Here is a 27,084-nt window from a genome sequence, read left to right as displayed (position 1 = left end):
ATATAATCTGTTTTCAACCCAGGAGGATCCTTAGTGCTTTGGCCTCACCTGTCTGCAGGTTCAAATCTGATGCAGGCTAATGTCTAGTTCGTCGCGTTTTTGTGTGTGAGGTTAAGAAATGTCCCCATAACCAGTCCTGCCTCTTAGAGAAGGACGCGGGTTGCCTCTATCTCTTCTCATCCAATTTCCTTTCCTATCCTTGGTCCGGTGAATGTGACTGCAGCAAAGCTTGCTGCCACTAGGGGGCAGGAGCGCCACGGCAAACGACTAAGGCCCTGGAAGAAGGCAGCTGAAGCCGGCAGGTAACACCCGCAGTCCGACTTGGTTTGCGATGCTGTCGGACGGGTCAAGTTCCCAAGCCCAAGCTCTTCCTGTCTCGGTTCACATACACGAAGCTTACTTACAATGGCAGTTCCATTCGCTACAGATGCTAGTGCCAGAAGAGAAATTTTTAAAGGGGACTTTTGGTGAGGGAGGTTCCTATTGTCTGTAAAACAAAAGGGTCTTGGATTAAAATTTAATCTTTAAGAGTCCTTTGAAAGATGCATCTGAGCCAGAGGACTCCATTCCTGGTTCCCAGTGTGTGGTGTGACCTTGCTTAAGAGACCTAACCCCTCTGGACCTAAGTCGCTCTTTCGTTAAAGCATGCAAAGATGTGAAAAGACCCTTTGGATTCAAAGAAGCCAAGCGTTTAAGATGAGCCTGGAGAACTGCTCCCCTCCACCTCCCCCCTTAGATGCCCATTTGTGTAATTTCTAATTCTGGGGGCTCTTTCATATGACGGAGTTTTGTTTTCTGACTCATACCTCCTTTCATTTTAGCAGATGAATATACTTTAACACAAAGGAATGAAGAGCTACGGGTGGAGTTTTGGCAAGTGGAGAGAGAGAAATCCTTGGCTCTTTCAAATCACACCATGACAGAATCCGCTTTACCTTTAATGGGGATGAGGCATTGGATCTGCTGTGGGGACTGGCTGAATATCTGTGAGAAGCAGGTCTCTCCCTGAAACTTGCATTAAACCCTCGGTTATCCTGGAATCCAGAGCCTTATTGGACTAGCTCAGAAGGCCGCTGGCTTGAGAACAGCATGGAAACAGGACCGCTCTGGGAGTGAGGCCTCATCCATAAGGCCCTTTCTGCTTTGTCATTGTAGAATTACAGGATTTCTACTCAGACAAGACCATCTCTAGGAGACTGGGTCTCACCAAGAGACTGGAGCAGCTTTGGCCTAAAGCCACAGTCTTTGTTCTAAGAAGGGCCCCACCAGACTGGGTCCCTAAGGACCCACGCTCCTGTTTACGCTTCCTGTGCTGCCTCAGGCTGGGGAAACATGGTGGACTGGGCTCTCCTTCCAAGTATCCCGCTACCAAACATCACAGAGACAAAACAAACAAACAAACAAACCAAATCAAAACATGTGACAACAAAAACTGTATATAAAAACCTACTGTCTCTGGCAGCATCAGTTTCTGGCATTCACATTTCCAGACACCTTAGTCCCAAAATACAGAGTGGGAGGGGTCGGCAGGGGTGAGGTGAGGCTGGGCTTGCATTCTTCTTCCTTTTTGGGGAGCCTCCTCCCACCTCCGGTGATCACTGTCTCCCATCCCACTGCTGCCTTGTTGGCAATAAATGGCCACTTCACAAGGCTGTGCCATTCTCACTTAGCAAGATATTATCAATACTTTCAATTTCAGTTAATACAGATGAGCACTGTCATTTTTCTCTCTAACGATTATTTTAGTTTTGAGATATATTTGTGTGTGAGTGTGTGAGTGTGTACTCTTTAATCTCTTGAGATACATTTTAATGGAGGTTCATGTTTTGTTTTGGGTGGCATCAACACTGCCATTTTTAATGATGACAGAATATTCTGTTATGACTGCCCCAGGGTGTTAACAAGCCCAAAGTTCCCCACTCACCCCACCCATTGCACACTCCATAGGTTACCTCTCTTTACCTTATCATGGATGGAGTCACAGCATCATCCTCTCTAGCCTGTTCATTTTACAGAACAGAGAAATAGCATCTAACCGATGGTAGACTGGATAGACTCAAAGGGAAGGTGAAGAGTCTTCAGTGCCTTTGTACTGGGCAGTTTACAGACTATTAAAAATGTCCCCTTACACATTTTCACGTTCACTTCTAACCGGTAAGTCTCTACTGTCCCCAGCTGGACAGCGTATTGTTCTGACCTTCTTTCCTGTGCCTTAAAGTGGTATTTTAAGCCCTCCTTACCCTCTCCCAGGCCTGTCCCACCTCTGCAACCCCCTCCCCCCAGAACTGAATTTCCCAAGGGTGACTGCCACACAGGGCCTGCAATCCAGTCACAAGATGGCTAAATATAAACTGTGCAAACTGCAAATAAGCCTCTATGATCATCTGCTCTTTTCTTCAACTTATTACCCTCCCAAATCAGGCTGGAGAGGTGGCATGAGCATTGTCCGTGCTGGGCAGGACCTGGGTTTTCGTGTCTGACAGGAGATGCCAAACAGACACTGCTGTGCTGTGAGCCGAGTCATTCCCCATTTCTAGTGCAGCAGGACTGCTTTCCAGATAAAGCCCACAATCCCCAGCTTTGAGTTTCAAAGCAAATCACTGCAAATCACATCAACATTGGGAATCGATGCAACGGTGTGGCCAACAGTTGTGTGCAGCCAGTCATCCAGGGACATGGAACCGGGGACAAAAGGACACTGGGTGTGGAATGCGTCTCATCTCTGTCTCCTCTGTGTCTCGTCTCCCTCAGGGGAGGATAGTGAATGGGGAACAATGAGGTGGTCAGGGATTCAGGATTCTGTACTGTACAGCCATCCTGCACCATGAGATATTGGGATAGTGACCTCCAGAGGCACATGCTTTTAGGTGAAGACTTGTGATTGATTAGTGATGTCGGGTGGACCCAGTTTGGTGAGTGTTAATATGTATGCTGCACATTTGCCATCTGTGATCTGGAGGAAACCAGTGTCAGTAGATAGGATTTCTTAGCATGTAGGGCAGAGTACAGCTGCCTGAAAGTTATAGGCTTAGCTGAAGCTAATTGTTGTATTGAAACAGCCTTATTGTTCAGGACCCCAAGGAAGATTGGTTTTCCCAGCGATTAGAGGTCCATTCTGAACCTTGGGTGGTAATGGGAACAAGGAATAGGCAATATACTGTGTTTGGAAAGGACCTGGATTTCGATCTCTGTCATGAAAGGGCAAAGGGCACTGATGGCCTCCATTGCTAATCTGATGGATATTTTTCAGCCTTCTAAACAAACTAATTTATTTTTATTTTTAGAGAGAGATAGAGAGTGAATCGGGGAGAGGGGCAGAGGGAGAGAGAGAGAGAGAGAGAGAAAATCCCAGGCCAGCTCCATGCTTAGTGTGGAGCCTGACACGGGGTGGGATCATGACCTGAACCAAATTAAGAGTCGGATGCTCAGCTGACTGAGCCACACAGGCACCCCTCAGCCTCTATCTTAAATGAACCCTTATCAGTACTTGGTGGTAAGGCCATTTCTTTGTTCTTGAATTATGCTTTTTCCTTGGTTAAAAACACTATTCTGCTTTTCCTTCTGTCTCTCTGGTTTCTCTAGAGCTTCATCCCACTCTGTCATTAAATGTGATGGTTCCTCAAGACTTGGTCCTAGGTCCACTTCTTTTCTTATCTTGTACCTTGTCTCTAGGTGATCTTATCCTGGCCAATGACTCTAATTCCCACCTATGTAGGTGCACTTGGCATTTTATATCTTGAGCCACAATATATACTCAGCTCCAGTGGCCTGTTTGACATTTCTACTTGGATGTCTCAAAAGTGCCTCAAACTCAACACACTGAAAGCAAGTCTGATCTCTCATCTGTGCCCTGCCTACCTGGGTCTCTCCTGTTGTTTCTTATTTCATCGAATCACACCAAAGTGAAACAGAAGTGTCATCCTGAACATGCCCCCTCCTTCTTCCTTCTCATGTCCAATCCATCACCTAGCCTGGATGATTTTGCCTAATGAATATTATTGAATCTGTCCACTTTCCTTTCATGTTTCCTTCCATCCTAGTTCAAGTTACTGTCATCTCTTGCCTTGACTGCAAATGGGACATCTTCCCCGCCCCTGGCCCCACCCAATTCTTTTCCTTAAATGGTCTTTGTCAAAGGGCATGTTGGATCATCCATTCCCTTCTTTCTGCTCTTAGAGTTTCTACTCTGGTGCTGGCTTTCTGTTCACTGCAGTGCTATCAGAAGGACAGTTAAGACACCCACATTCACATGGGACTCTCATTGTCAAAGTACTTTTGTTCACCTTGCCCCATCTAGTTCTCAACTAGCCCTGTGAGTGGGTCACAATCCGTTTTAGGGATCTTACCTGTTTCTTTGGAAATGGTCTCTGAGGGTGAATTAGCTCTTCTGAGGTCATCTAGCTGGTCAGTGAGAGGCCTCAGCTTTCTGACTCCTCAGACAAGCCTCATTGTTTCTCCCTTAGTCTAAAGAGGGCTCCAGGTTAGCCAGATGCTCTGGATGACACATTCTAGCTCTAACAGTATGTGAATCTGTGGTTTTCAGGGACCAAGAAGAAGTTGCAAAAATGTTTCAAAGGGAAATTTATAGGCAAGGTTGAGAGAAAAGGTTCAAAGTGAAACTTGTATTTCTTTGGCATGAACTTCAGATATGTAGCCAGAGACAACAGATTAATTCTTTCACCCTTATGTATTCTTCTGCGGCCTCTCAGGGACAATGACTGGAGGTTGGGTTACAGCTTGGTTGTTACCAGAGAAGGGCTAAGGAGTTTTAATCTTGCTTGGGAAAAGATTGAATGTAGAAGGAATGAACACCTTCACTGTTCTGACAAAGAGAATAATGAGAAATGCAAACAACCGCTGTGAATGAGCCCCTGTGACAACTTGAATAAAGGCATGGAATAAAGGAATAGGAATGGAGAATTTGAGGCAAGGAAGAGTCAAAACAGTCAAGGGCCAGTGATTTTGTTCCCAAATGTGATCCACACAGTTCAAACCTGAGAACACACCAGAAATTTCTGTATGTGGTATAGATTGCTACATCTTCTCTTACTACATATGAATTAAGGGATTCTCAAGCTGCAAAAAGATTGTTAATGGACTGAATGAGTCCAGGAAGGACTCTTTTTGATGAAATGACCATTCTTCATGAAATTTTCTTTAGGCTAGAGACAAAAATATAGACATTTCCCTATCCTGGGGATGAATATGGTAAATGGCCAGTCTGTGAGCCATTTAGAGCAAGGGATCGTAAATAGGTTTAACTTCCTGTGGGATCCCTGATTAATTGCATGGCGGTGACTGTTTTGAGCACTAGGAAGAGAAAGATTTTAAGGCTGCACATGGGCTTGATGAGGAAATGTGTAACGATTGATTATTGATTAGCAATGTCTGCTATGGCTAGGAATTATGTATTGGGAGCATACGTACGGACCTGAATCAGTGCTTTTAAAGTGTGGTTGGCAGTTGGATGTAGGCCTACGAAATATTTGTTACCTATGATGAAATGATTACAGAAATGGGAAGTAAGCGTTTAGAAACTTTATAGCAATTTGACATCGCTGCCTCATCCAAGTGAATAATTTCTGTATTTTGTAAAGTATGGATCTCTGATGGATTGAAAATGAAAATAAAACCTGGCCCCTTACCAGAGATAGTTTGAGATGAACTGACCTGGAGGGATCTATTTGACCCCATTAGTTCCTGTGAAAGATTTTGAAATGCCCTGGACTTGGGGAGCTTATGTATGCAGCCAAAGTCCTATGCACATCAACATTTACATGGACTTGTTCACTGAATGTGGGTGTTTGCCAGCTTTCCTCCTCTTGCTTGGCAGAAAGACTAAGATAATAACTACTCAGAGTTTGCCAGAAATGCCTTTCTGGCCTTCTCTATTCATTTCTACTTTCCATTTATTCCATAAAGCCTTCATTGGCATTGATTCCTTCCAGTGGACAATCATTGAGGCCAGCAAAGAGGTTACGTCATTGAAGGTACTGGAGAGCACAAGTAGAGAGAAGTCTCCACCATCAGCTATGGAATTGGCCTGGGTGGCCACTGGGATCATGCATTAAGTCATCCATTCATTTACCTATTCATGCATTCATATTCATTTATTCTGTCATTCGACAACTCTTTGTGGAATGCCAACTATGAGCACCACAGTGCCAGGTACTGGGGATCTAATAGTGATGAAGGCTGAGAAGTTCTTTGGTTTTATGAAATGGACAGTCTAGGAGGGGAGAGAGAATCAAATCAATAATGTATATAAGTAGTAATAAAAATTCTGGTAGGTGCTGTGATGGGGAAGCATTGGTTGCTCTGAGAATATCAAGCAGCTGTGCTATCCTAGTTAGGGCATCTTGGCCCCCTAGAAAGTAATGTACCTGTTGGTGTGGCTGGACTATGATGGATCAGTGGGGAGCAGAGGAGGTGACTCAAGGTGATTCTGCAGAGGTGGGCAAGGGACACATGGTGCCAGGCCACAAGAGTAGTTTGCACTTGATACCCAGGGCAGTAGGAAGCCTAATGGAATTACAGATATGGTTAGGACATGGTCTCTGCTCTCAAGAGGCTATCAGTCTGGTCAGGGAGAAAAGATACCTAAGCAGCTAGCTATAATAGAATGTGACCTGGTTAATGAGAGGTGTACACACAGACGGGAAATGATGGGGTTAGGTGGATTGCAGTGATTTGACAGAAGAAATTTGACTGTGTCATGCTCCTGTTTTCAATACTTTATAGCTGTCTGTCCTTAGAATACAGACAAAATCTGTTTACATGGCCCCACATGATCTGGTTGCTGCCTCCCTCCTCAGACTCTTCTGGGGCATCCTCTCTCTTGTTTCCTCCACTCCTGGCATCCTGACTGATCTTTCCTTAGATCCCCACATACACACACTTTCTTCCTATTGTGTGGTCTTTTGTTTGGAAGGCTTTCCTTATGCCCCACCTCTCCCCTGTCTGCCTTACTAGTTCTGATTTTTCAGGTTTCAGCTTAAATATCCCTAGCTCCTCAGAGGACCCTGTATATCCCCTTACTAGTGCTTATGACAAGTGGAGTTCTTTATTTATATGATTAGTTGTTTAATGTCTGTCTCCCCTGATGAATTTAGCACTCGTACATGTTGGACAAATGGCTGAATGAGAAGACAGCTGGCCTGACTAGGAGGATACCACAGTGCTGGTGTGAAAGACAGTGGACATGGGGTGTGGAGTTGGGACCGAGGGAGGAGGGGTGGCCATGGTCCACCCCAGAATACAGCCATTTCCTTCTTGCTGGCTTCTCCTCTCTACCAAGTGTGAATGAAATGCACTACAATATGATGGGACTCTCTGAAAGGTTGCTTGGCAAGGATTATCCATGCCAATATTTAGCTCTTTAAGGCAAGCAAACATCCCAGGTAGATAATCTGTGCTTAGTTCTATCTCTGTGAATTATTTTTTTTAATGTTTATTTTATTTTTGAGAGAGAGAGAAAGAGAGAGAGAGAGAGAGACAGAGTGGGGGGGGGAGGGCAGAGAGAGAGGGACACACAGAATCTGAACCAGGGTCCAGGCTCTGAGCTGTCAGCACAGAGCCCAACATGGGCTTGAACTCATGAACTGTGAGATCATGACCTGAGCTGAAGTCGGACTTCCAACCGACTGAGTCACCCAGGTGCCCCCTACCACTGTGAATTATAAGAAAAACCTTCAACCTTAAAATTGCTCAGAGCTAACGAGCTTCTTTTGTTGCACCCTGCAACATTGCTCAGCAAGGTGACCAGCATGTTGAAAGGCTGGTGGCTGGGGCAGCGGTCAGGGACAACTGAGACTGATCCTCTGTGGATGAGGTCTTGCTGATTTAAGGTTATGTTTAAAACCAGGAGGCTCAATGTCTGTAAACTTTCCTGTTTGAGTCATCTATTGCCTCATAACAGCTTATCCCTGAATTTGGTGGCATAAGATAATGACTGTTATTTGATATCTCTCATGGTTTCTGTGGGTTAGAAATACAGAGCATAGGGGCATGACGTGTCTCTGGAGCCTCAGATGGGGAGGGTCGAAGGCTGCATATTGGAATCATCTAAAGGCTTATTCACTTACAAGTCTGGCAGTTGATGCTGTTGGCTGGGGGCCTAGCTGGCTGGGACACCCAGATGTAGCTTCTCCATGTGCTTTGGGCTTCTCTACAACCCAGTGATTGGATTCCAAGAGCAAGTGTCTAAAGAGCCAGGTGGAAGCTGAATCATTTTAGAACCTGATTCTAGAAGTCACACAGCATCACTTCTGCCATGTTTTATTTGTTAGAAGAGAATCACTAAATCACTATGTTCAAGGGAGAGGAAATTAAACTCCACTTTTTACAGGCATATTTTAAAACCACCATATTCCCTTTAACAAAAGCCCAGAGAGGACCCTGGAACAGTGATACAAGCTCATGTAAAAGAGAGGCACTATAGTAACAATTTGTTTTTTGAGATTTTGTAGGACCCAATCCTAGGCAGTGTTTTGGCAGCTTCCTCCAGCCTCCATCTCCCAGATGTTGTAGCTTCTAAGAAGTTTCTCTACCTTTGGCTAAACAAATGTAGGCCAATCTGATTTTATTTTCTGTGCATGTGTATGGTGGGGTCCATCCATAGTTCACCTGAAACACTGCAAATACGCTAGTTACAGTCCTGGAACATTAGGCAGATTCTCAAAGTTCAGTATAAATTTGTGATATTTTAGAGCTGCCCAAAGATTAAAATAAATAAATATACCATACTAATAGTGAAGAGTTATATTTAAGGGAAGGTTCTTTGGCTGAACTAGTTTAAATGTTAATTTTATTACTCAAGGGGGCACTTTGGAACTCCCTGTCATTATCAAACAATTAAACTCAGGTTCCTTATTAATTTTTACTGCCTTACTAGGGTAATTAGTGGCTCATAATGTGAATTGCATCCAATTAATGAATAGATTTTTGAATGTGAGTGGGCAGAGCCTATTATTCGGCTATCCAACAAGACAAGGCCCATGAAAGGAAAAAGTGTGGGCCCTTCCCAGAATCGAGGGCCTCTGCACACCTTTCTGGGTCTAGAGTTAACCCTGGCAATACCTTATATAAAACACGCAGTCATCAAGCTTTCAGGAAGGTATGATGGTTCTGGTTCTTTCCTTGAACTCAAAGTTGGTAGTCAGAAAATGGGGAGTCCTTTTGGAACACAAATTTGGAAACCAAAACCAGGATATTTAGATTTCTGAAGTCCTAAAGGAAGACTATTACTTAGGGATTCATCTCTTTGGTTTGTTGAAAGGTACATTTATCAGGCACCTAGTATTTGCCTGCTACTTTGCTAGGCAATATGAGTTCTCAACACTACCTCATGAGATTGCTATTATTTCCATTTGACAAAGAAAACCCATCTCAGGCTTAAAAGCATGAGATCATATACTAAGTGACAGATCTTGGCCCTAAGCCCAGGTCTGGCTGAGTCTAGAGCCTGAATTCTCAACCACTGCATCTTACTGCCTGTTGGTCTGGCCACAACTTTATTCATATGTTCAATCCAGTCACTCTGATTTATTTTAACTTTTTTCTTGTTTGTAGATTCTTTAGCAAAATAGACTGCTAGCATTGAAAGGACCTTAGAGATGTAATGTGATCCCTTTTCCTTATAAGTGAGGAAATTGAGGCTCAGGAGAGGAGAAAGGACTATCTGTACCAGTTACAGAGAAGTGGATCTTGTACAGCCTAGAGGTAGTGGGGGTCCTGGCTGCCAGCCATTCTCCTGATACCTGCTCTGTCTACATAATCATCAAATCCTAAGAGAGAAGTTGAACTCTGGCTTCCCAGGTAGGCTTCTCACTGGCAGTGTCACCTGCTCTGAGAATCTAGGTAGGCCACGTTCCTCTGTATGGGAAAACTGTAGCCAACTCTGTCTTGTCCACTTGCAACCCAAATGCCACCAGCCTGGAAATACAAATTGTGTTGGCACAAGCCTTCACCTGCTTGGCTGACAGCATTTGTCCCCTCAAGATCTTCCCTGGTGATTTCTGGGATTGCCAAGTCTCATCTCAGGTTCTCCTACATCCAGTCTATCAGCTGCAGTGTCTACATGGCCTCCTCTCACCTCTCTTCTGCTCCCACCTGATAGGGTCTGCTGCCTGGGAAGCCACCTGCTGAAGCTTCCTCAGTGCCCATCATGAGGACATTGTAGGCTTTCCATGCCAAAGGGGGTTCTCTGGATGCTCTCAAAGCTTGCAACTTCTTATGTGCAGAGCATTGCTGGGTTATATGGTGGCCCAGAGAAGGGCCCCTTGCCAGCCCTGTGCCCTGAAATCACTGGACCCTTGTGAATAGTGTCAGGAGCCCCTAGCCATCATCCCTTATCCAAAATATCACCAGGAGTTATGGTCATGGTCATGAATTATGATTCTATCAATTTCTGGCTTTCATTGCCTTAACCATAGCAGCTTAAACCTATTCCAAGAATAGATGGGAAGCAGATGCCACCCCATTCCTTCCATCCTCCTCTGTTTTCCTCTTTGAACTCAATCCACACTCCTCTCTCCATTCTTAGCTACAGAACAAAGGCGTTTATTGACTTATTGAATATGTTTTCATTGAGTGCTTGCTAAGTTCCAGGCCTTCTGCTATGTGCTGGGCATTAGTTATTATTTGCCAAACCCTCTTTTCTTCTTTTCTCATAGAACTTCAATTTTATGGGAAATTCTACTGGGGCAAGAATTTGTCTGACTCAGTGAAGACTTGTGATTATTGTAAACTGAGCAGAATATTCTCTCCTCCTCTCCCCCAACCCCCAATCTGTAGCCACGTGATCCTAAGCTAGATGAGATGTAAGAGGAAGGATGGCTGCTTCTGGGGAAGCATTTTCTTTCTGGGCAAAAAGGGCAGACATGAAAGGTGGTGCCAGTCCTTCTCCTGTTCTCCTTCCTTGAGCGGGGAGTTGATGCCTAGAGCTCGAGAGCCTGGCGCATTAAGCTTCCATAGAGAGAACCAACATGAGGATGTTAGAACAGAAATATAGGACAGACTGGATCCTGATGACTTGGTTGAGCTGTCAGACCAACCTCAGGCTGCCTTCCTCTGGGCTCACTTAGAAAACAATCAACTCAGAATGGTTTAAGTTACTCTAAACCTCTTTATCAGTCTTAACAGACACCATCATGGTGAATGACAGGAGTGAGTCCCTGCCCCCAGGGAGCTTACATGCAATCAATGGGTGAGAAAGAGGTGGGGATTGGTCCAGAGCGAAGTTGTCAACTCAGGCAATGCCTGGGTGCCAACTCAACCTTTGTCTTTTACTTATCAGAAGAGAAGAACAGCATTCCCTGCACTCTGTCTTTGCTCCACATAATTAAATTCCATCTTTATTTGCTTTTACTTTTAACTTCCAATTTCTCAGAGTAAATATGAGCCAGGAAGAACTGATCAAGGAAGCAGCTGCTCCTAGGAGCCTGGCTGGTCTGCAGACCGTAGTAGATTGTGAGCTCATTTAGAGAACGCTCTGGATCGATAATGATTTCAGTTACACCAGAGGCAAAGTGTTGGAAGCCAGTGACGGGAGGAGGGATGGTTACATTTGCAGTGCTCCGGCAAAGAGTAGACTCTTTCCTTCTCTCCTCTGCATAGGGAGAAGTCAGCGTTGTTTGTTTGTTTGTTTGTTTTTGTTTTTGCAGTATACCAGGTTAGTCAGCCCTGGGAATGGTTGATTCACAGCCTGGGTTTTCTCTCACAGATGGCATGTTCTGCCAAGAAAGTGGCAGTGGAGGGTGGTGGTGAAGAGTGTCTACTCAGAATCCAGGCTGTGCTGTGTGACCCTAGGCAATTTATTCAGCCTGGCTGAGCTTCAGTTTCTTTATTAGGAGTCTGTGGATAGTCACAGTAGACAGGGCTTATGTTGGTTCTTAGCATTCAAAGATTCATAAGTCTTGTGAGAAGCATGATCGCCAAGACTGGAACCATGAGGAGGTGAATTTGTGGAATGCATAGAAATGAAAATGTCTTGGGTATGTAACATAAGTAAAGGTGCAGAGGTAAAACCAAATCAAACCATATGAACCCCCCCAAAACTTGTGGGGGGAGGAGTACCTAGGGTGTTTTCAGGAGATATGGGAAAGAACTGTGTCTTCTTGCTTAATTCTTTGTCCATGGGTACTGTAAGGATCCTGTCCTGTGAGAAGTGTCCCTGTTAAAAAAGAACTAAAATACTCCCCAAGCATAGCAGCCACAAATATATATTTTTAGTGATATTCAAATTAGGCACTTTTGTGCTACTGGAGATGTGTATCTTATTAAAATTTCTTAGGACAATTTGTCAATATGAATCAAGAGCCCAAAAAGTGTTCAGATTTTTTGATATAGTAATTCCACTTTCAGGAAGTGATTCTAAGGGAAAAATATGGTTATGGGAAAATTTAATTAACATGCTTTTTATATAGAGTAAAAACAGAGAGGAACTGTCCAATAATTTCTTAAATTAGAATACTATGTTACCATTAAAAAATGTAGAATGTTATTGAAAACCTGAGAAAAGTTTCAATTTGGATGCAGATGTGAGGCACAAAGACTGGACTTACACCATTGAGGTTTAAACCTGCTTTTACTATTTCCTGTCTGTGTGATGTTGGACAAATTTCCTGACTTCTCTGTATCTAGGATTCTTCATCAGAAATAGGGAGTATCAGGGTGCCTGGGTAGCTCAGTCAGTTAAGCATCTGACTCTTGATCTTGGCTCAGGTCATGATCTCATGGTTTGTGAGTCTGAGCCCCACATTGGACTCTGCATTGACAGTGTGGAGCCTGCTTGGGATTCTGTCTCTCCTTCCCTCTGCCCCTCCCCTGCTAGTGCTCTCTCTCTTTTTCAAAATAAAAATAAATAAACTTAAAAAAAAAAGAAATAGGGGGCATAAATAATAATTGCTTTATGGGTTTGTTGTAAGTGCTCCCCAAACTCATAGGACAATGATAAGTATATGACAAGTGCCTTACCTACCATTGAGTGAAAGCTGTGAGGGCATGTTTCAGAAAAAAGGGAAGAAAAGTCTGTATGCAAGGAGAAAAGATAGAATTTGTTTACTTATTCAACCTTTGGAATACAGTGATGAATAAAAGAAACAGATATCTGCATTAGGATCTTATAAAAATTGCCGGGTGGGCCTTTCAAAAATGCAGGTACTGGGGACCCATCCACCCCCAGATATCTGGCTTCTGCAGCTGTGGCCCATGAATCTGTGGCCACAGAAGCTGTGGCTTCTGTAGGCCCATGAATCTGCATTCTGTGAGTGCACAAGTAAATTCTGCTCTGGCCTTGGGAGACCACTAAGCAATGGTTGGAGAAAGATTAGGAATGATCTTAGTTTTTGTCCTTGTACTTTATAAAATTTCAACACGAAGTAAGAATTTTTCTTATCAGAAAAAGGTAAACATTTTATATGCAAAAATATTCAGCAGCCTGCTCCTCTGGTCTGCCTTTTCCTGTGTCCCGCGCAATGCTCATTTCTTCCACAATCATAGAGGCACATCGCATAGACTCCTATTAGGAAAAGCCACTGGGAATGGATGGTGGGGCTGTGATTCCCAGATACCTCCAGTATCATAAAGAGAAGGTGAAAAATATCTTGCCCAAAGCATCTACTTTTGTTTGAATGTGCTCCAGAGCAGCCTCTCCTGGGCAGAGGGCCCTCTTTAAAGATGCGTTTCATTTGCTTTCTTTTTCCTGCAAATTCTCCTGACCTTGAGATTTACCCACTGGCTCTAGTAATTGGTGCAGTTTCCAGAGTCATTTGTATGGACACTGTGTAATGCAGAGGTTGGGGGGAGAAATCTCCATAGTCATCATGTGCTTGTATCAGGTGAATTTATATTTTATGGTTTTTGGTCAGATTGATTTTTGTGAAACACCCTGGGGTGTTTGCAAATATGAAAGTTCTTGTAGTGTTGGTTGCTTGTTTGCATTTACAGGAAGAATAAAAAGAAGAAAAAAACCTGCTCTCCCTGCTGACAAACTCCATTGTCCCCAAGAGTGTGGTAGGGAAGGAGATGAAGGGCTTCCAACAGGAGAGAAAATTAGAGGCAGGGAGATAAAAGATTAGGGCTGATCTGCACCAGGAATCATGGGCAGGTGGGGGTTGCAGGTTTTCAAGTGCTGGGTAGGTCTCTAGGTCTCACGGAAAAAACAGGTTAAGATAAACACAGCTGCTATGATTAAAGCCTTTAAATTCCTTGAACTCTCTTGTGAGTGAGCTCTGTGGTCCTGCCTTGAATTCATTCTAGGGCATAACATCTATTTTGGGCTGATCTTATGCATTAATTACATAAGTATAGAGAAGGCATACCTGCCAACTTAGTTATAAAATTTGAAAAACATATATAATTTGAAAAATGAAACAAAACCAAACAAGAATACCCAACTTCTTGCATCAGTTGGTTCTGATGCATGAAATACTTTTAATGTGGCCCTTTTGGTCAAGATAGGCATAGTAAGTATGGTGTATGCATAGCATTACTTCTTACTGCTGAGCCCATGGCAGACAGCACTAGTCAGTTATAGTATTCTACCAAGGCCAGATGTTAGCACGAGTGCTTACATATTTTTACTTATAGTTTGGGGCAGAACAGTCTTTTTGGGTTGGTCTTAAGCATAGGTAGAGTTGGTAGTTAACCTAACTGACAGAAATTGTAAGACCTTTCCTACTCCATAACACTTTCCCCATTAAGCAGCCTTAATGCCTGAATTTCCCACCATGATAGTTATCCTTTTTGGATATAGCAGAGTTGGCAAATACAAAGCATCTGCACTGTTATTTCTACTGCAATTCCTGACAGGTGGTAATTATAAATCACAACATTCACGATGAGCTTAGGCGTAACCTTAGAATCTTTCTCAGTACAGTTCTTACAGCCTTAACCAATACATGGGATTTTGCATGGAACGGGAAAGGTCTTTTCCATTCTTGGGTTTCTGAGGGTGAGGATGCAAGGCATCTGTCATTAAGCCCTGTTTGTGAGTTATTTCATCGGATTAGTGTCACCAGTGGATGGAAGGACCAAGGGCAGGTATGAACTCTTCTGTCTGGTCCTTAAGACCCTTCATGGTTTGGCCTCCATTTCCATCTCTAATCAAACAGCCTATATGAGTTCAGAGAAACCATCCCACTTACTTTTATACATCTCATCATTTTCCCTTTTTGGGTCTCTTGTTCACTGTTTCCCCCTTTAGGAACACCCTCACTCCTGTCCTTCCAATTCCTGCCATTATTTAAGGCCTAGCTCCTGCTCCGTCTCTTTCAGCTGTCTTTTCTATAAATATCAGTAATGATTTCTCTGTGGTTTAGAGCCCCATGGCATACAATTCATTCACCTCACTTGGCATCAAATGTCTTCCCCACAAGTGTTTGTTCCCTTTTAATGTCTATGTGTTCAAATCTTTTAACGTAGATGATAAACCAAAGGTCTGGATCTTTGGCCTTCCTTTGTCATTAAGTGTGTATTTTGGGCAAGAACCATTTGTCCAGTGGTCGGAGGAGGAGGAGATGTTGATGGAAGGGAAATGAACCCCACTTCATTTGTTCTGGGCTCTGGTGGAAGCTCCTCTCTGCTTCTGTTTGAAGTCTCTTAAATAGGATTCAAAACATAGACTAGGATGTCTGTGGTTTTCTAAGGAAAGTTAATGCAATATTGAGAGATATTTACGGGGGGACCCAGAGGATGCTAAGCAGTCTCTTATCCCTCTGGTCATTCCTGCCCTAGGAGGAAGTTATGAAGATACCCAAACTTCAAAATCATTTTATCTTCAGTCCTGCCATTAGGCAAGAATCACATTTAACCAAAGCAACTAGCTTTACTACCACTATTAGAATAGGCCATCAGAGAAAGTAGAATTTATTCTGTACATTTGACATATTTCTCAGTAAGTTTTAAAATATTAAGTTTCAGAGTATCATTTCATAAAAATGATATAAATTTCATTGTTCAAAGCACAGAGAAGATAACAGAAATAAGACGTAATACTTGCTCTGAGTTTTTTTTTATGTTTTTCCAAATTGTACAATGATGTTTTATTTGAAACAATTTTCCTTAATTGTAATGTCAACATTTTTATTTCACATTCATATTTAAATTCACAACAAATCCACGAATTCATAAGTGTATTCACTGAAAAAGTGGTGTGACCGCACATGTAAGCGATCACTCTTTTTGTGGTAATAGATACTTAGACGTAAGTTATTAAGAACAGAAAGTTCAGTCAAGAAACTGAAACCCAAAGAGCAAGGGACTTGGCCAAGTCCCAGGCTTTGATAATGCAACTTGAAAAACAGCCTAAATTCTCTTCCACATTCTAACATGCACAAATTCATTTCCATAGCTAGTGGATAAGTTCCTTGGTATTGGAGATCCAGCTTCTAGCCCAGGCAGTTTGTGCCTGATTAGCTGTGTGACCTTGGGTGGAAATTAGACCATTAGGTCCCATAGTCCTCATCTGGGAGATGAAAAGATTAGATGAATTGTGGTTTCAAACTGTGCTTTTTGGTACCCTGTGGTTCCCTGGGGAGGGCAAGAGGGCAGGTCTCCATTTACCAACCTCTCCCAGTAGAACAGCTCTGTTTTTAATTACTTTTTTAATTACTATTTTTTTTTTGGCTATGTGTTATAACTAAGATTTGATTCAGCAAATATGGACTGGATGTTATCCAAGTTATTGCTCAGCTTTAAAAAATTTGAAATCTATGTTTAATTTTTATTCCCTAGGGCTAGTTTAGTGAACACAAAAGGGCTTAATAAATTTTATTGGCTAGAAAATAAAAGGAAAAGTTTTGTAAATAATGAGCTATCCATTATGTGCTTAATGCTTCACAATGATTATTTCATTGGCAATGGCCGTATGAAAGTAGGTTCTGCTATAATCCTTACAGAGAAACTGAGGTTTTTAAGCAACTTGGATAAGGCACATAATTAGTAAGTGGAACTATGTTGATATTTTAAAATTATGTACAAAGTAGTCATATTTGGGTTCTACTCTTAAAAACTTTGTGTACAATTGTAGTTTCCCTTCTATATCTCTGGTCTCCTCCATCCAAAAGTTCATAGCTCTCCTGAGTCAAAGTTTTAAATAGTCTCAGGAGAACAATAGAAAATTATTTCCCTAGATCTGAGCTCTTGAGGCTGCTTTAAGCATTTAGCCCAAGAGAGGCAGAAGACTAGACGAACCATCCTAGTGAGGTTTATTTCCAAGTTTCTCATTCTACTTTCTCATACAATAATGGTCAAGATACCTCTTGCATCAAAGGCCATGTTTCTGAATGGTTCCTGTCTTCAGTATCCAGGTAACATTTGCCCTCTAACACCCACCTTTCTGGAAACAGAGATAAATTATATTCCTTAGGTGGTTTGAGATGGGGATTATGGGGCTACGTGTGGAAGCTAGGTCAAAGGCATTATGTTCTTCCCTCTGTGGTAGAATGTTTTGCCAACGTCTCCAACATATTCTCTGTAAGTAGCAGGAGGAAAAAAGATAGCATCTGGGGTTTCCAGGAGTCTTGGTTTCCCTATGCTTGAGTCCTCTTAAGAATCAGTGGGATTGGTGAGTGGTAGAGTAAGCTACACTGAGAAACCATCTAGTTCACCTTACCCTCTTCCTGTCTCTATACCAGTGGTTCTAAGCACTTAGAGAGCCTATGTCCCACTGATAATCTAATGAAAGGTGCAGTCCTTTTTTCTGAAAAACTCATGGATGCACAACATTTTGCACACAAGCTCAGTGGATGCTAGACCACCTAAAGACTTATGTGACAATCATTGTTTATTTATGTTACTCATTTATTTACTTACTTGCTCCTTCACTTATTCGCTTTTTGATTCATTTACTATTAACTGGTGTGATCCAGGTGCTGTGTTAGATATTGGAGACTTATGAACAATGGTCCCTGCCCTCAAGGAATTTGTAGTCCAAGCTTATATAGGGTAAATAGATCATATGTGATGGCAAAAATGTTTAAAGTTTTTATTTAAATTCCAGTTAGTTAACATACAGTGTAATACTAGTTTCAGGTATACAATTTAGTTATTCAACACTTTCATACATCACCTGGTGCTCATCACAACACATGCACTCCTTTATCCCTATCACCTATTTTACATATGCCTCCCCCCTCCCCCACCTCCCTTCTGGTAACCATCAGTGTGTTCCCTATAGTTAAGAGTCTGTTTCTTGGTTTACCTCTCTCTCTCTCTTTTTCCCTTTGCTCATTTGTTTTGTTTCTTAAAATCTGCATATGAGTGAAATCATATGGTGTTTGTCTTTCTCTATTTCACTTGGCATTATACTCTCTAGATCCATCCATGTCATTGCAATTGGTAAGATTTCATTCTTTTTGATGGCTGAGTAATATTCTAGTGTGTGTGTGTGTGTGTGTGTGTGTGTGTGTGTGTATGTGTATGGATGTACCACATCTTATTTATCCATTCATCAGTTGATAGACACTTGGGGTATTTTCATAATTTGGCTATTATAGATAATGTTACTGTAAACATCGGGGTGCCTGTATCCCTTTGAATTAGTATTTTTGTATTCTTTTGGTAAATACCTGGTAGTGCAATTGTTGGATCATATGGTAGTTCTATTTTTAATTTTTTGAGGAACCTCCACACTGAGTGGCTATACCAGTTTGCATTCCCACCAACAGTGCAAGAGGGTGCTCCTTTCTCCCCATCCTTGCCTTGTGTTGTTGATTTTAGCCATTCTAACAGGTGTGAGGTGATATCTCACTCTAGTTTTGATTTTCATTTCCCTGATGATAAGTGATATTGAGCATCTTTTCATGTGTCTGTTGGCCATCTGTATGCCTTCTTTGGGAACATCTCTAATCATGTCTTCTGCCCATTTTTAAATTGGATTATTTGTTTTCTGGGCATTGAGTTTTATAACTTTTGCATATATTTTGGATACTAACCTTTTATTAGATGTATTATTTGCAAATATCTTTTTCCATTATGTAGGTTGCCTTTTAGTTTTGTTGATTGTTTCCTTCATTGTGCAGAAACTTTTTATTTTGATGTAGTCCCAATACTTTATTTTTGCTTTTGTTTCCCCTGCCTGAGGAGACGGAATCTAAAAAGAAGTTGCTACAACAGATGTCAAAGGCGTTACTACTCATATCCTCTTCTAGGAATTTTATGCTTTCAGGTTTCACATTTAGGTCTTTAATATATTTTATTTTTTTATATGGTATAAGAAAGTGGTCCAGTTTCATTCTTTTGCATGTTGCTGTCCAGTTTTCCCAACACCCATTTGTTGAAGAGACTCTTTTTCCCATTGGACATTCTTTCCTTCTTTGTTGATGATTAACTGGCCATATAATTGTGGGTTCAGTTCTGGGATTTCTATTCTGTTCCATTGATCAGTGTGTCTATTTTTGTGCCAGTACCATACTGTTTTGATGACTGCAGCTTTGTAATATATAAATCTGGAATTGTGATGTCTTCAGTTTTGCTTTTTTTTTTTTTTTAATATTACTTTGGCTATTTTCAGTCTGTTAAGGTTCCATACAAATTTTAGGATTGTTTGTTCTAGCTCTGTGAAAAATGCTGTTGGTATTTTATAGGGATTGCATTAAATGTGTAGATTGCTTTGGGTAGTTTAAACATTTTAACAATGTTAGTTCTTCCAATCCATGAGCATGGAATGTCTTTCCATTTCTTTGTGTCATCTTCACTTTCTTTCATCAATGTTTTATAGTTTTCAGAGTACAGGTCTTTCACCTCTTTAGTTAGGTTTATTCCTAGGTATCTTACTGTTTTTGGTGCAATTGTTATTGAAATAGATTCTTTAATTTTTCCTTCTGAAGCTTCATTATTGTTGTACAGAAATGCAACAGATTTCTGTACATTGATTTTGTATCCTGTGACTTACTGAATTCATTTATCAGTTCTAGTAGGTTTTTTTTGGTGGAGTCATTCATGAAGGTTTTTTATATATAGTATCATGTCATCTGCAAATAGTGAAAGTTAGATTTCTTCCTTGCTGATTTGGATGCCTTTTATGTCTTTTTATTTTCTGATTGCTGTGTCTAGGACCTCCAGTACTATGTTGAATAAAAGTGGTGCGAGTGGACATAGGATGGTAAATTTTATATGTCAACTTGCCTGGGCTAAGGGATGCCCAGATAGCTGGTAAAACATTATTTCTGAGTGTAAGGATGTTTCTGCCAGTGATTAGCATTTGACTAGCCTTAGCTAATCACATTAGTGATTAGCATTAGTTGGTAAACTGAGTAAAGAAGTCCTCCCTCACCAATGTGGGTGGACATCATCCAATCCACTGAGGACCTGAGTAGTACAAAAGGCGGGAGGGAAGGACCAATTTATTTTCTTTGCTGGAGCTGGGACATCTATCTTCTCCTGCCCTCAGCCACCAGCATTCCTGGTTCTCGAGCCTTCAGACTTGGACTGGGACTTACATCATTGGTCCACTGGGTCCGCTTAGGCTGAATTACATCGCTGGCTTTCTTGGTTCTCCCAGCTTGTGTTTTTTTATTGTGGTAAAATGTATGCAACACTAATTTTCATCATTTTAGCCATTTTTAAGTGCACAATTCAATGACATTAAGTACATCCACACTGTTGTGCAACTATGCCACTATCCATTTCCAGAACTTTTTTATCACCCCACACAGGAACTCTACTTATTAAATCTCCTCTCCTGCCTAGTCCCTGGTAGCCTTTTTTCTCCTTTCTGCTTCTATGAATTTGCCTATTCTAGGTACCTCAAATAAGTTGTATCCTGCATTATTTGCCCTTTTGTGTTGACTTACTTCAGTTAGCATAATGTTTTTTTTTATTTTAAAAAAAAAATTTTTTTAACGTTTTTATTTATTTTTGGGACAGAGAGAGACAGAGCATGAACAGGGGAGGGGCAGAGAGAGAGGGAGACACAGAATCGGAAACAGGCTCCAGGCTCCGAGCCATCAGCCCAGAGCCTGACGTGGGGCTCGAACTCACGGACCGCGAGATCGTGACCTGGATGAAGTCGGACGCTTAACCGACTGCGCCACCCAGGCGCCCCAATTTTTAAAAAATATAAAAAAAATCTTAGAGAGAGAGAGACAGAGAATGAATGAGCAGGGGAGGGGCAGAGAGAGAGGGAGAGAGAGAATTCCAAACAAGCTCCACACTCATCATGGAGCCTGACATGGGCTTTATCTCATAACCCTAGGATCATGACCTGAGCAAAAATCAAGAGTTGGACACTTAATTGACGGAGCCACCCATGTACCCCTAGCATAATGTTTTTAGGTTCATACATGTTATAGCATGTATCAGAATTTCATTCCTTCTTATGGCCAAATAATCTGTTGCATATATAGATCACATTTTGTTTATTAATTCTTCTATTGATGGACACTTGGGTTATTTCCACCTTTTGGCTATTGTGAATAATGCTGTTGCAAACATTGATGTATAAGTATCTGTTTGAATTCCTGCGTTTCTTTTGGGCATATCTCTAGGAGTAGAATTGGTAGATCATATGGTAATTTTATGTTTAACTTTTTGAGGGTATATTTTTTTTCAGTAGAAATTTTGAAAGGATTTTCAAATTGCACTTTGTAAATTTACTTGGCTACTTGCTATTATGTAATTCATGATTGGTTATTTTAATTTTAATTACATAATATTATACTATTTTTTATTTTGGTAATCATCTAGCACAATCATTTTCATATTTACACATATATCAGAATCACTTGAGGGGCTTGTGCAAACAGATAATTGGGCTCCATCGTCAGAGTTTCTGATTTAGTAGCTTTGAGGTGAGGCCTAAAAGTTTTCATTTCTAGCAGTTCTTAGGTGAGGCTGATGTCGCTGTTCTGGAAGCCACAATTTGAGAACACTGATCATGCATACTTGGAATTCTTAAGGTGAGAATATAACTTACCAATTGTTTTCAAATGTAATAAAAAATTTTATGAATACCAAACCTAATAATTACTGAAGGTGATATCATATTATGTTTTATAGACCAACATTTATTCATTGCAACTTTGCAGTTTTATTTTTATATTTTCTAATCAACATTTTTTTCAGGTGTCTAACATTTATAGACCTTAATTATTATGCTCAAAGCATTGATAGAATGGCTTTGCCCAATACCTATAGATTTGCTTTATTATCGTTATTTTTTCAAAGACTGGTAAGTATCTCATTGTGTGGATATACCATAATTTAATTAATCATACCCAATCAATAAACTATAAGTTGTTTGCATTGTTTTCCTTCCATAAGCAAAACTTCAGTGAACGCCCTTCTGTATCAAGGGTTCACACTTCTGACTGTACATTAGAATCACCTGTAGTTTTACTATTCTTATGCTTGGACCTACTACGAGAGGTTCTGATTTTATTGGTCTGAGTGCTGCCCAGACATGAGGATTATTTATTTTTAATATTTATTTTTGAGAAAGAGAGACAGAGAGAGAGAGAATGAGGGGGGGGCGGGGCAGAGAGAGAGGGAGACACAGAATCTGAAGCAGGCTCCAGGCTCTGAACTGTCAGCACAGAGCTGGATGCGGGGCTCGAATTCACGAACTGTAAAATCATGACCTGAGCTGAAGTCAGACGCTTAACTGACTGAGCCACCCAGGTGCCCCAGGCGTGGAGATTTTTAAAAATGTCCTCAGGTGGAGGTGCTAGGGAAGATGGCGGCGGAGGAGGACGCTGGGCTCACCGCGTCCTGCAGATCACTTAGATTCCACCTACACCTGCCTAAATAACCCAGAAAACCGCCAGAAGACTAGCAGAACGGAGTCTCTGGAGCCAAGCGCAGACGAGAGGCCCACGGAAGAGGGTAGGAAGGGCTGAGAGGAGGTGCATGCTGCACGGACTGGCGGGAGGGAGCCAGGGTGGAGGGGGAGCCCACTGGCCAAGCAGAGCCCCCGAGTCTGGCTTGCAAAAGCGGAGGGGCCAGACGGAGTGTGCTCTGACAGTGTTGTGCCCAGAATTCGTGATCCCCAAAGACCACCAGGGAGCCGAGTCCGATGCAAAAGCAAAAGAGCCTTTATTTGAGCTAGCTCGAGCTCAAGCCCCTACCTGCACCAAGGCAGCGGTGAGATACCGGGGAGAGAGAGAGAGTTTCAAAAGCACAAAGGTTTTATAGGGGTCTAGGGGCAGCCGATTGGCTGGGGAAGGGGCGTGGCCTCGGCCGATTGGCTGGGGAAGGGGCGTGTTTTGATCAGGAAGCTTGAATGGGTGAGTGGGAGGTCACTCAAAGGGAGGAGGCGTGGTCTAGGTGAAGGACACAGAACAAGATGGAGCCGGCCGGCGTAGGCCCGCCCTTTCATTCCCCCCTTGTCATGTAGCTTACGGACCAATCATGGGACCGGCTGTATTTATGGTGACAAGGGGAACAGAGTTTGGAGGTTTTATGCTAAGTTCTGGGAAGCATGTGTCCCTGGGGTGGCTCTGGGAGGTCTGATTAAGTATTGTCCCCGAGCTGGTGTCTATGATCTGCCAGGCGATGTTCTGGGGGGCGTGGGGACTCCCGGCAGCATGAGCAATGACAAGCAGAGTTGACAGAGTTACCAATATTAGGTGGGTCGAATGCGCTGTAGCTTGAGCTTGAGCAGGTTGTGTTGGTCCAGACTGATGGCCCATCGCGTGACGAAGTCCTTCCGGATCGAGGAGGGGTCCGCTGGCCCAACGTGGGTGTGATGGACCCAGGTCGCTATGCTGTCTACTTTGAGAGCGGTGGGGGTTGTCAGCACCACGTTGTAGGGTCCCTTCCAGCGTGGCTCGAGGGTCTCTCGGTGGTGCCTCTTGACATAGACCCAGTCTTCCGGCCTGTACTGATGAGGTGTCGGGGTCGGGCCAGCCTCGTAGATGGCACGGAGGCGCGGCCAAATGTCCTCATGCACCCTCTGGAGCCCTCTCAAGGAAAGAAAAAGTTCTTGATCTTTAAACTCAGCAATAACTTCAGCTCGAAGGCTGGAAATAACAGGGGGTGGCCTGCCAAACATGATCTCGTAGGGAGTAAAACCCAGAGTGTAAGGAGTGTTTCTAACCCAGAAAAGGGCGTACGGTAGGAGAGTCACCCAGTCCCCGTCAGTCTCCATGGTTAATTTGGTAAGGGTCTCTTTTAGGGTTCTATTCATTCTTTCTACCTGTCCTGAGCTCTGGGGCCTATAAGCACAATGTAATTTCCAGTTTGCCCCCACCGCCTTGGCTACTGCCTGTGTTACCTGTGAGATAAAAGCTGGTCCATTGTCTGATCCTACCATGGCAGGAAAACCATACCTGGGTAAGATGTCTTCTAGTAGCTTCTTAGCCACCGTCTGAGCTGTTTCATGCTTGGTTGGGTATGCCTCCACCCAGCCAGAGAAGGTGTCTGTAAATACTAAAAGATATTTATAACCATACTTTCCTGGTTTGACTTCAGTGAAGTCGACTTCCCATTGGGCTCCCGGTCTGGTGCCTCTGAGCCTGGTTCCTTTTTTATTTGATGTGGCTCTCGCGTTGGTGAGTTGGCAGGTCTTGCAGGCAGATACAACTTGCTCTATTTTGGTGTCCTGTTGGTGAATCTTGATTCCGGCATGTCGGATTAAGTCTTTTAATTTTCAGGCCCCCATGTGAGTAGACCGATGCATGTGCTCTAATATTGAGACTCCGAGCTGGTCTGGCAGCATGAGCTCCTTGTTAGGTGTATACCACCATCCCTTTATCTCCTGGGCCATGGGGAGTTTCTTGATCCCCTGTAACTCCTCCTGGGAGTACTTGGGCTGGTCTGGTAAAACTGGGTCTCCTGGGTCTGGTAGTTGTATGGTCATGGTGGGGACTGGAGTAAGGGCTACTGCCTTGGCTGCCTGGTCAGCCTTTCGATTACCTCTAGCTGCTGGGTTATCAGCTTTTTGGTGCCCTTGGCAGTGGATAATGGCTAGCTTGCCAGGAAGCCATACGGCCGTAAGCAGGTTAAGTATCTCCTGCTTATTTTTTATAGTCCGTCCTTCTGCCATCAGTAACCCCCTCTCCTGATAAATTGCCCCATGAATATGAGCTGTGGCAAATGCATAACGGCTGTCTGTGTAGATGTTAAGCCATTTTCCAGCTCCCAGCATCAGCGCCTTGGTGAGGGCTATGAGCTCTGCTCGCTGGGCTGACGTTCCGGAGGGTAGAGCCTCCGCCCATACGGTGTCTGTTTCGGTGACCACCGCTGCACCCGCATACCTGTGTCCGTCTCGCACAAAGCTGCTGCCATCAGTGAACCAAGTAGCCTCGGCATCGGGGAGGGGCCGGTCGGTCAGGTCCGTCCAGAATCCATGTACTTGTTCCAGGATTCCCTCACAGTCATGTAGTGGAGCACCTAGGTCAGGGTCGGGCAGCAGGGTTGCAGGATTGAGGGCTGCACTGGGGTGGAACCGCACTCGTGGAGGGTTGAGTAGGAGGCTCTGGTAATGAGTCATACGTGTATTGCTCATCTATCTATCTGGAGGCTGTTTCAGGACTCCTTCAATGGCGTGTGGGGTCGTGATCCAGATCTCCTGTCCTAGGGTCAGTTTGTCTGCATCCTTGACTAGGAGTGCTGTCGCCGCAATAATTCTTAGGCATGGCGGCCAGCCGGCAGCCACTGGGTCTAGTTTCTTAGACAGGTAAGCCACTGGGCCGTTCCAGGGGCCTAAGGCTTGAGTTAGAACCCCTTTTGCTATTCCCTTATGTTCGTCTACAAAGAGGTGGAAGGGTTTCGTAATGTCTGGTAGGCCCAGGGCTGGGGCACTTAAGAGGGCCTTTTTTAACTGATTAAAGGCAATTTCTTCTTTTTCAGTCCATTTAAATGTTTTCCCCTCTTTGGTGGCTTCATATAGGGGCTTGGCAACCTCAGCAAAACCTGGAATCCAGAGGCGGCAGTAGCCAGCTGATCCTAGGAATTCCCTCACTTCTCTTCGGGAGGTGGGAGTAGGGATCTTTAGGACAGTTTCTTTTCTGGCATCTGATAACCGCCGCTGTCCGCCCTCCAGGATATATCCCAGGTAACTCACCCTCTCCCTGCATATCTGAGCCTTCTTCGTGGATGCCCGGTACCTCAAGGCCCCCAGGGTAGCCAGCAGGTCCTGGGTCCCTCGCTCACAGTCTTTGGCTGTCAGCAGCAATCAGGATGTCATCTACATACTGTAGGAGGGTGTGGCCAGGGTGCTCCCTTCTGTACTCACCCAGGTCCTCGTGTAGTGCCTCGTCGAAGATGGTGGGTGAATTTTTGAATCCCTGAGGTAGCCGTGTCCAGGTGAGTTACCCACTGTAGCCCTCCTCCGGATCATGCCACTCAAAGGCGAACAAGGGTTGGCTCTGGGGTGCCAGTGGCAGACTGAAGAAGGCGTCCTTTAAATCTAGTACAGTATACCAGAACCTGGAGGGTGCCAAGGAGCTCAAGAGAGTATATGGGTTGGGAACAGTTGGGTGTATGTCCGCGACCCTCTTATTTACTTCCCGGAGGTCTTGTACCGGTCGATAGTCGTTTGTGTGAGGCTTTTTGACCGGCAGTAGGGGGGTGTTCCAGGCAGACTGGCAAGGAACTAGTACTCCTAGGCTTCGTAGTCTCCGGATGTGTAGCTGAATCCCCTTCCGGGCCTCCTGAGACATGGGGTATTGTTTGATCCTTACCGGACTCTCTCCTGGCTTGAGCTCTACCAGGACTGGGGTCCTGTGAGCGGCTAGTCCTATCCCCCCCGTCTCTGCCCAAACCGAGGGGAATTCTTGTAGCCATCTGTCTATATTATCCTCTCTCGGGAGCGCCTCCTGGTGGAGGAGGTATTCATCCTCCAGTTTCATGGTCAGTACCTGGATGGGGTGGCCCTTGCCATCAGTGACCTGAGGCCTCCCTTGTCTGAAAGTTATCTGAGCTCCAATCTTGGTCAGTAAATCCCGTCCTAACAGTGGGTAGGGGCATTCTGGTATTACCATAAAGGAGTGGGATACCCGGCCCGTTCCCAAATCTACTGTTCTTCGGGTAGTCCATGAATACTGGCTCATACCAGTTGCCCCTTGTACCCAGGACTTCTTGTTGGCTAGTTTTCCTTGTGGGGTGCGGAGGACCGAATGTTGTGCTCCGGTGTCGACAAGG

At 43.6% G+C, this 27,084-nt stretch overlaps 1 protein-coding gene across 1 annotated transcript; it reads right to left on the bottom strand.

The window, feature by feature from the left end:
• Positions 1 to 176: 176 nt before the first annotated feature.
• Positions 177 to 27,059, bottom strand: LOC123379493 (the record flags this gene model as incomplete). The annotated part of the gene is given in 3 exon segments (XM_045035194.1): positions 177 to 430; positions 24,856 to 25,196; positions 26,137 to 27,059. Coding segments are annotated over 3 exon segments (1,518 nt in total), but the record flags the coding sequence as incomplete, so codon positions are not given.
• Between the last annotated feature and the right edge of the window lie 25 nt (positions 27,060 to 27,084).

The sequence above is a fragment of the Felis catus genome, chromosome A1 (assembly GCF_018350175.1).
Source record: "Felis catus isolate Fca126 chromosome A1, F.catus_Fca126_mat1.0, whole genome shotgun sequence".
NCBI lineage: Eukaryota > Metazoa > Chordata > Mammalia > Carnivora > Felidae > Felis > Felis catus.
This window is presented reverse-complemented; position numbering and strand designations above follow the sequence as displayed.